We start from the raw sequence: 10549 nt of genomic DNA, 5'->3' as shown, positions 1-10549 counted from the left end.
TTTTGAAGTTGATTATTCTAGATCAATTTTGGTATTTTTGAAAATGCATAGTTAAGATGCTTATGGTTGCGTATTGTGCGATATGTCATTAAATTTGATATTTTGGTCGATTTATATTGTTCTACACGTTGTTGTTAAAGCTGTGTAAGTAAAAAGTTGTGATTTTTATGACATGTTTACTTGTGTATCGAGATAATAATTTTAAGTTCAACTTTGAAAAGTTGTGCTGAGGTTCAAAAAGTTGTAATTTTATATTTTAGGTCGCCCAGAAATTGGACTATTTTAAGTAAAATTATCTTTTTAAAATCCAATTTAAATGCATGTCCAATGAGATTTGAATTTATACTGTTTTGATACCATTTTCAAACTTTCTTCCATGGCATCAAAACTCAGTTGGTGAGGCTTTCAAAATTTGAAGTTATGGTAATCTAGTAGTTTTTGAGAATATTGCTAAAAGAATTTTGCCGTTCACAAGTTAAAAGTAATAAAACATATAAATTTATTGTTTGCAGGACTTAAATAACGCGTAGATAAATATCAACAGAACATGCTATTCAATTTCATATCATATTAACTGGCTTAGTTTTATTCTGCAATATTTCAAAATAATTTCTGATTGATTGGCAAATATGTAGGCTAGAAGGGCATTAAGAGCACTGAAAGGAGTGGTTAGACTGCAAGCCTTGGTGCGAGGTCGACAGGTGAGGAAGCAGGCGGCCTTGACTCTCCGATGCATGCAGGCTCTTGTTCGAGTTCAGGCTCGCGTGAGGGCACGGAGAGTTAGGTTGTCGACTGAAGGCCAGGCTGTTCAGCAAATGCTTGAAGCTCATAGAACCCAGGGTGATGTCATTAAACAAGCTGAGGTGATATTTTACCCTTTTCATGTCATTAAACAAGCTGAGCTTATTGTATGATATGAATTGTATTGACAAAATTATAGGAAAATCCAACTATTATCACTAATTAATACTCATTTGGTCTTACTTGTGTTTGTTAATTGATTCAGCCATTTGAACCATTGGATAACTTTTTAGACGTTCTTTCTCTCAAGGGGGAAGACTGAGTAAGTTCTAAGTGTTGATGAAGGACTGGAAATGATCCTAACTAGATTGTGCATGTGTAGCTGTGACATACTGATGGTATCTGTTTATTTTAAATTTGACTTGATATAATCCTGAAATAGAAAGTAAATTTGAAGTCTAAATTTATATTCAAATTCTGAATATTGTCTGAATATGTTAGAATATTTCTTAATTATAGAGACTTACTCTTGAATATGTTAGAATATTTCTTAATTATAGAGACTTACTCTGTTTGTGTATTACACACTTCGTTTCAGAATGATCAACACTCAATGTGATTTTGTATACTTTTCTGATTTAAATGGTTTTTCTACTTTAAGGGTTAGAAGGGGCTAAACTTGGTGGAGACTCATTTCCTTTCCAATCATTTGTCATACTCAATGATGTTCCATTGTTTTTTTACATACGATTCTACTCTTTTTTCCATCAATTGTGGTTATTGAGTTCTATGTCCCCTAAATAACAAATATTAATACAGAACTACGTACATCACCATGGTATTTTCATTTACTTTTTTGGTTCATGCCGCGAATATTGTGGCCTTCAGGATAGATGGTGTGACAGTCAAGGCACATTAGAGGAAATCAGAACAAAGTTACAAATGAGGCAAAAGGGAGCTATCAAGAGAGAAAGAGCCATGGCTTATGCTCTCTCTCAACAGGTAAAAATCTAACCCCCTTTCTTTTTTTTTTCCATCATAATCTCTTCTTTAACCTGACATTATCCTTTTTTTTTTTACCTTATTTCAGCAATCAAGATCAACTCCAGACACAAGCTCCAAATCCTCAATTCAAAATCTTGATAAAACCAATTGCAACTGGAGCTGGTTAGAACGCTGGATGGCTGCAAAACCTTGGGAAAGTAGACTAATGGATGAACAACAAGCCCAGATCGATACAAATGATGTGCAATCTATCAAAAACTATGAAGATTTTCATAGCACTCGCTCAAGATGCTCAGAACCCAGTTCAGTTAAGATCAGAAGAAACAATGTTAGTACTAGAGTTTCAGCAAAAGCGCCAGCTCGCACTCGGTATAGTTCCTCTCCTAGTTCTGAGTTTCACTATGACGAGGCCTCTCCATCGTCGTCTTCTAATTGCACTTCTACACCGATATCAAGGAATGATTATATCAATGGAAATAGGCCTAATTATATGAACTTGACTCAATCCATCAAGGCAAAGCAAAAAGGTTCCAATTTTGATAGAGCAATGATGCAGAGAAATTCATCTGGAGAGTTTCGATTCAATAAGAAGATGACCTGTTCTTATATTGATTCTAGGAGCAGTGATGGTTCGGATCCTTCAGTAGCTTATTCAAGGGCATTGACTGCAAATTCAAGAAGGGAGAAGAGCGCGATGAGGAACATGAAGGAGAATTATTATTATGATGATCAACCATCTTCAGTGTTTTAGATTGTTTAGTTAATGAGATGTTTGATTGATACTGGTGAGTTTCTTCTATGTGTTCAACATCTTGTTGTAATTCTCGGAGTTTGGTAGCTTTAAAAAGATGTCTCTAATTTATGTTGCTAATATCATTTTCCTGTAAAGATATTTGTGTCTGAAAGCTTTCTTCAAAATGGTATAGTAATGCTACTGGATTATCAAGTACTGATATGTTGCTTTGACTGTCATTTATAATTATTCTGCTCTGGTTAGCAATGGATGATGTTGTAAATTTTAATTTGATCTATTTACTGTGAGACTAATGCTTGTACAATTGAACTTCCATCCATGTACAAAAATTTTATGTTGGCACTGTGTGATTCATGTCTGAATATAGAGTTAAAGTATCCAGATACATAAATTCACAGAGAAAAGCTTACATGTATTACACTAGAGAAAATCCTCTTCTCCGATTCTTGTATGAATATAGAGTTAAAGTATCAACTATTATATATTTTTGGGTTGAATGTTGACAGACAACCTGCTTTCTACTATTTAGAGAGACCACCTGGGTAAATTTTTTTGACTCTTTTGCTCTTTGGAGGTCTATTTGTCCCAAAAAAAAAAGATATTTTTCCTCTGAGAAGGTAAAGGACTGAAAAAAAATTCACTGGAGGGGGTTTATCAGCAGCAATAGAGCTACAAGGGATCTTTTAACCCTATATTTTTCTTCCATGGTATAGCTATATTATTTCAAGAACTTTATACAACACATCCTAGGACTTACACATCTCTCTTAATCGCTCGGAGCTTGACACCATTCTTGAATTCAAGAACGAGTCCGTACTTATATTCCAAAGGCGATTGCATCTTAGGAGAGTGCTTGAAGATATAAGATCGATAGAGTCGAATAAGTGCTAGCTTGATCTCTAGTATCGCAAACTTTTGTGCTACACAAGTTCTCGGTCCTATTCCAAAGGGAATGTTAGCATATGGATGCCTTTGTTTTTCTTCGTCACAATTTGGATCGAATCTCTCTGGTTTAAATTCTTCTGGTTCAGGGAATTGTTTAGGATCTTTTGCCAGAACTCCTATGGCAAGCCAAATCCAAGTTCCCTGCAAAATTGAAAAGATAAGTTTTGATTTTTTGATTATGAGACTTTGTTTTGATGTGGATTATTTTTTTTAAGTAAAGCTTTTACCTTTGGTAGAATATAACCTCCAACTTCGACTTGTGTAGATGTTTCCCTGGCAACCACTGGCGACACTGTGCGATACCTCATCGTCTCTTTTACCACCTGCAGGAAATCAGTTCAGTCTTATCTGTTGTAAACTGCTGTTAAATTAAATAAAACAAAAATATGAGTAGGAAAATAACAATCACATTTAAGAATGGAGGAGATTAAAATATGGTAGACTAAGAAAACTAAAACGAAATTGTTGTTTCATTGCACATTGCAAATACCGAAGCACTTTGATGAATGAGAATGATAATAAATTAGAATCTCCTCTAAATATTCAAAGAATCTTTGATGATTAAGAACGCAATTCATGTTACTGACTCCAAAAGTTGTATTCATGATGAAGAAAAGGCCATTCAAACTCATTAGACCATGAGAGAGAGAGAGAGAGAGAGTAATGGGCATCCTTGTCATGTAAGGGGATTCTCTCATATACATTTATATAACTGAATTTCAATTAGCTAAATAAACAAGAAAAATCTCTCGTGGTCATATTTGGTTGAGATTCAATTAGCTGAATCTTATATGAAAAAATTCTTTCATATGACGTACAATACCCATTATTGACTATTTATAAAACTATAAATGTCTGATATGACATATGATACCTATTATTCACATTTTATAAAAAAATATAAATGCCTGATAGCTAACTAACAAGATGACTAATGTTCTTACTAAAATATTCATCGAAAAGAAAGAACATCAGAAATTTATAGAAACAAATTAGTAATAAGCCCAATAAAATCATATAAATACTAACCTGATCAAGATAAGGAAATTTAAACTTCAGATCATCAGCAGTAGGGATCACATCACGAGGAAGAGCATCATCAATCTCCTGAAGCAGCTTCTTCTCAACCTCAGGATGGTTCGAAACTAGATACACAACCATCACCAGAGTAAAATTTGTAGTCTTCGATCCAGCAAGAAGATGCTCATAAGCAAGTGCACTAATACTCGTATTATCAATTTGTTCTTTTCCTGACTCTCTAGCATTGAGTATAGCAGCCAAAAAATCTTTAGACTTCAGTGTCTTCTCGATCACTCTCTTTTTTATAATCTCATCGAGTTTTCCTGAAAGTTTTCTATTTGCATCATGCATTCTGTAATCAGCAGTTCCAGGGATTCTCCTTAGAATTTCTCTGCATGGTACTTGAAGAAAAGGGGCAATTATGCCAATTATAGTTGAAAATGAGCTACCAAGCCCCATTTTCAATGAATCAATAGACAAAGCATGTAGTTTGAGAAACTCAGAGACCTCATCTTTATCATAAGAATTTCCCTTCGAAAGACAAGCAAACGTTTCTTCATCCTTGTCATCGTTATTATCATTGGTATTGGTGACTCCTACATTTGAGAGGCCAAATTGGACGCCAAAGGCAGTGTCTCCTATTACATCAATAGCCCATTTAGTGCAGAGCTGAGAGAATTGTATGTCTTCTTTTGATGAGGAGATGTTGGATATTAGAGATTCAAGATGAGAATATATGATAGGGATTAAATTGGCGAGGTGAGAGGGTTGGTAAACTGAGACGACTGTGTTTCGCTTCGACGACCAGCTAGAGTCTCTGCAGGAAATTTTTGTCAACAGATATGTCTTAAGGTTCATTGAGATATATTTCTGATAAGGTTAAATTTCACAAAACCTAAATATGTTTTGGAAGAAAACTCCCAAATTTAACACCGTTAATGGAGTTAAGTGAAAGAAATTAAAATGTTTTGGGCGTTTTATGGAGTTCAAAATTTATTGGGGGTTAAGTGACGTTACAATTTTTTTGGGGGGCAAGTGCAATATGCCTAATACTTATTGGAGGTTTAAACTTACCTTTTCTGATTTTGATATCTATGGATGAAGCAGGCGTTACGCAATTACTGACAGGTTTGAGTTCAATATTCAGAACTCAATTAGTCAGTGATAAAATTTGCAAAATATGAAAATTTAATCAAATTCTGGGAGAAGTCTGTTAATGAGAAAATGCAGACTAGAAGTGAACTTGTTATTGAGATATCTAGATTAGAGATATATGTAAGGTTTCAATGAGGATATATTTCTAATACCTAGAAACAGAAATGAAACAGGTAAGTTGCAAATGCTGACAGGTTGAATTCAGTAATTGGAACTTAATTGGTCAGTGATAAAAATTGCAAAATGTGAAAAATTTATGAGAAGTCTGGTAATGAAAAAAAAAATCATAGTATAATTAAACTTAGAAATATAGATAGGCATAAACTGGAAGAATCATAAGTTAATATCACATCACTCTCTTGAATCTTACTATATATTACAAATTTACAATAGACAAATCTAAGAATATTTGATGAATACAAATCACTACAAATTAATACAAATCACTACAAATTAATACTGCAGATCTGCTTGTGGATTCATAAACTAGTCTAGTACGAAAATTAAAATTACAATAAGATCTGCCGAAATATTGTGGACAAGCAGGTCACTTATTTTTATCTGTGACAATGATACAAATATTTTGTATTGAAAAAGCTAGTGATTGCTCCTGAATAAGAAATTACTACATGAGAACCATACATATATAAACTTCCATATGAGAGCACATAAAAGTACTGAAAAGATTAAAGAAGCCAAAATAAATAACAATGAGAAGGGCGAAAAGGATCATGCACTCGTCCGTAGTAAAAATTGGGATTTCGAATAAATTATTGAATAAATCACTTATCCATCACTACTTGTCAAAATATATATGACATTGCTTTGATTTAGTCGAAGAGACATATATAAAAGTCGTTTTGGAAAATAGTCTTTGAGAACTCTTCAACTAAAACAACATATTAGTATAATATATACATGCCGGCAAAATGTATGATGCAACTTTAGACAGTTACTGTTTCTAGGTATTTACTATGAAATATATAAAATTACATCTTCTAAGGATTCAAAATTCTTACCTGGCGGCAACAATCTCCTTCTCCATAAAAGACAATCAAGGAACTTGCAGAATTTTTAGAACTAAAGCGGAGAACCAAATTATGCGGCTTCTGACTTCAAAAAGTACATTAAATACTTTATATATGATAGTTATAATTTCTGGATATTTACTAGGAAATTAATCTCATCCCAAACTGTCTAAGGAGAAAGCCTAGAAACTTTTCTCTCTTGAAAGATTAATTAATGCCAGTGCTTGTGTTTAGTACCTTGAGAGAAAGATACCCTCTTCATGGAGAGGGGATTCAGTTGTTGGAGAACGGATGCTCCTGTTGTTAATGATCTTGAACTTCTTGATTCCCACTTCTCTGCATAATTCTGGATCACTTATTATCACAATAGGTTGCCTCCCCAAGTGGAACCTAAATCAAATTAATTAAACTTTGTTACAATAATCATAAAAAAAAATGAGAGTTTGACCTTGACCATGATAAAAATCAGGGTAAATCGCTGATAACCAATCATAATATCTTCAGTAGTACTTACCATCTCTCAAGAAATATTAAAGTAAACCGTGGTAAGTAATCTAAGAAATAACAAATGCTACTACTTGTGAATTGATAGATAATAAGTGCGATCAAGTTATACACAGTGAGGGTACGTTACATGCAAATTTACACAAAATAATGGATAAGTCCCCTGGACTATCTCCCAATCGCGGATAGACCCTCTATAATTCTATTGTTGCGGAGAAAGATAAAATTGTTTTTTGACAAGTAGATCTATTGACGGAGAAGGAGAGAAAAATATTCACTCAAAGGGTCTATTTGCAATTGGACGATAATACAGGAGGTATATCCGCAATTAATCCTTTTTTTTATAGGTGTTAAGGCTAGAAAATTACCTAAACATTGATCCATATTTGTGAGCAAGGGGTATCAAGACATCCGGTCCATGCTTTGCCATCAAGGGAAGATGGCCTAAAAGGAATTTTGTGGGAGGTCCAGGGATCTTTCTCACTCTCCAATAGGGTGCATAGAAGTAAACTAGGAATCCTATGGGGAAAATGGCTAAGGAAAGGAGACAAGGACCAAGTAGCCTTATTAAGGGTACCCGAATCTCCATTAACCGCTCTAATCCCCAAATAGCTTCCAAGAAATCCATAGCGTGGGGGTAAGAGAGAGAGAGAGAGATTTTGATATGAGATCATGAAGGTTGTATATCCTATCTATATACAAAAGAGTATTTGGCTTCTTGTGGATTCTATCTGATGGTATTTGGAAACAAAAGATGCTGCCTACTGTTTTAAATATTAAAAAAAAAAGACGCTACCAATTAAATAACAGGATCAAATATATCTGACACTCGTCGGATATGTAAATAAAATATCATGCATTTCACAATAAAATAGCTACATGAGGATACTATACACACTCGCTAGGCTCTTTGGTGATTACATAATGAAGCATTTTGAACGGACCTGAGTTGTGCTTGCAAAAACTGGACAATTTTTTGTACTTTGCTTGTTTGGTTCAAAACAAGAAAATGACTCATAATTTTATAGAAAACAACAAGATTTTCTTTTCTTTTGTTTGGTTACATATGCCAAATTTATAGAAAAGTGTCAACTACAATCTTTATCACTTTAATGACTATGCACATATACAAAATTTTCACATCTTTAAATCTTATAAAAAACCAACGAGAGTAGTACTAATGCCACAATCATATTACAAACGCTCGATTGAATCATAATAACTCATAACAAGAAAATTATCTCAAGCAATAATTTCTGGTAAATAAAACTAAAATATTGAAGACCAGAAATAACTTGAGGACGGAACATAAAATAGAACTAAAGTAAATATATTTTTGACATATGTTTTCATTGTAATTTTGCAAGCTCCTCAACTCTCCTGCAGAGCTCCTCAACAGGAACATCCATGGTCGTAGACGATGACTCCTAGTCGACAGAGCTGAAGAAGGCATATTGATTTCATTGATCTCCCATCATCTGGCCTAAAGAAAGCCAATATTGATCAAATTTCATATTGAAAAATAAATCAAAATTGAATAATAAGAGCATGGGGCTTCAGTTTACTCACTGCATTCCATCAAAATATGATCTTGTAGTTCCATTTAGAGCTCCACTTAGAGAAGTGACACTCAATTCCCATTCCTCATTACTATTGTCATAGCCTTCAAAGGTCTGTATTCAAAATATAGTCAACGTATAGCTCAAACTTAACACTTTGAACTCTGAAAATAAAAAAATGGAAGAAAAATGTGTGAATTTTAGTACCTTATCGGCTAGCATTTGCTGCAACACTCGAATAACTTGAGCTCCAGCCGAGTGCCCAACAAAATGAATTGGATGGTGCTCATCCCATTCAGGATAATTCCCTGAAATCAGGCCTCAACTCAGCATTATTCAAATACCCATTTTAATTAACAAGAAAATTATCTCGAGTAGAAACTCATACATCTACCTTTCACACGGTTAAGATCAAGGAAAGATTCAATAAGATCACCATCCAAGAAATTTCTAGCATCAGATCTCGAGTCAGTGTACATAATGTAATGCAGGACGGAAGTGAGAAACCTCAGAATCCAACAATGAGTGTTCGCTGAGTCCAAAAAAACAATGTGTTCTCTGAATCAAAAAAAAAAAAAAACAATCTTTAAATCCATGAAGTAAGATAAAAGAGAATTTTATTGATAAAAGTAATCTAATCCTTTTAGGGTTACACGACTCTTCTTAAATAGAAAACAAAACAGACTCCTAATAAGACGAGAATTATAAAGAAATAGAAAATATCAAATCCTACCCAAAAAAAGAATCCCTATAATAGGAAACAAATCAGTCCAACATTAATCAAAATTGAATTTGTTTTCTAATCTAAATAGACTCTAAGTTTATTACTAAAAAATAAACTAAATATTAATTATTTTTTGATTTCTGCTAATAACTGATGATACTGATGAGATTTCAAAAAATCTGACAATTTGGTTTGCTTCGTCTCGTCGAGATAGGTGATTTATATGCATAATATGTCAGAATCCGCCTTCTAGATTGGAATATATGATCATTTCTTTCTGAAAATTAATAATTTGTGTATATACACATTTAGGTTGTGATTGTCACAATCTTCCATAAAATTATCTGTTAAGCGGTCCTACAACACTATTTAAGCACTGTTTTAGTGGCTGATTAAATATTTGTTTTCTACTGTAAATTAATTGGTTATGATTAATTAATAAGAAAGGTGGATCCACTCTTTTTTACTTCAAAAAATGGGACATATGGGCATATGGTTAAAATTTTAATAAATCTACCGACCGAATCATTGCGAGAGAAATTGTCAATCTCCCAGTTATCTATCAATTCTTAGACAGACAACTTGTAATTAACTATACACACTAATAAATAGGATAGTTAGCTCATTATGTCTATTATGCAAGCCTCTTATGTTATGTTCAAAGTTCTTTGCCTTTTCTATAAGATTCCTGTTGTGTTTCTCTGTATATCAGCCTGAAAATGTTTCCGTCAAAATTGTAGTAGAGAACTACCGAAGAAAAAGCATCTGAGGGTTAAAACTTTGGATAAAAGTTGAGATTTTTTAAGCAACTAAAATTGACAACCAAGTCTTTTTACATATCTTCTTCCATTATAATGTAGGACGCTTAATAGACAATTGTTGGTTTCAGGTGTAGAGCCAAATGTTAGCCCTTATGTTTTGATGATGTTTTACAACCACCATTAACGGTACTAATGGCTTATTGAGTGCAAATGTAGTAAATTCATTTATCAAGCTTGTTAGTGCCATTCATGGAGGATTGGATGGAATATACGCTACAACGATGATATCCAAAGGAGGAGGCATAGTGATGAAGCAATGTTATTTCAAGAACAACAAATTCATATAAAAGCTT

General features: G+C 33.5%; 2 protein-coding genes and 1 long non-coding RNA gene across 3 annotated transcripts in view; 1 reads left to right on the top strand and 2 right to left on the bottom strand.

Moving 5' to 3' along the window:
• LOC109828737 (protein IQ-DOMAIN 1-like) overlaps positions 1-2699 on the top strand; it is a 3339-nt gene extending 640 nt beyond the window's left edge. Inside the window, 3 exon segments of the mRNA XM_020395669.1 lie at positions 636-863; positions 1630-1743; positions 1832-2699. Of these exon segments, the coding sequence (XP_020251258.1) occupies positions 636-863; positions 1630-1743; positions 1832-2497 (1008 nt within the window). The 3' untranslated portion in view covers positions 2498-2699.
• On the bottom strand, positions 3107-7849 carry LOC109828726 (cytochrome P450 711A1-like). Its single transcript, XM_020395659.1, has 5 exons — positions 7521-7849; positions 6886-7038; positions 4475-5282; positions 3673-3768; positions 3107-3586 (listed from the first exon to the last, which is right to left on the bottom strand). Exons 1-5 carry the CDS (start codon positions 7778-7780, stop codon positions 3254-3256), a joined length of 1650 nt encoding a protein of 549 aa, XP_020251248.1. The 5' UTR covers positions 7781-7849; the 3' UTR covers positions 3107-3253.
• Positions 8807-9173, bottom strand: LOC109843394. Its single transcript, XR_002247666.1, has 3 exons — positions 9106-9173; positions 8919-9019; positions 8807-8825 (listed from the first exon to the last, which is right to left on the bottom strand). It is a non-coding gene; the product is annotated as an uncharacterized LOC109843394 (long non-coding RNA).

The sequence above is a fragment of the Asparagus officinalis genome, chromosome 1, assembly GCF_001876935.1.
Source record: "Asparagus officinalis chromosome 1, Aspof.V1, whole genome shotgun sequence".
In the NCBI taxonomy this organism is placed as follows: domain Eukaryota; kingdom Viridiplantae; phylum Streptophyta; class Magnoliopsida; order Asparagales; family Asparagaceae; genus Asparagus; species Asparagus officinalis.
This window is presented reverse-complemented; position numbering and strand designations above follow the sequence as displayed.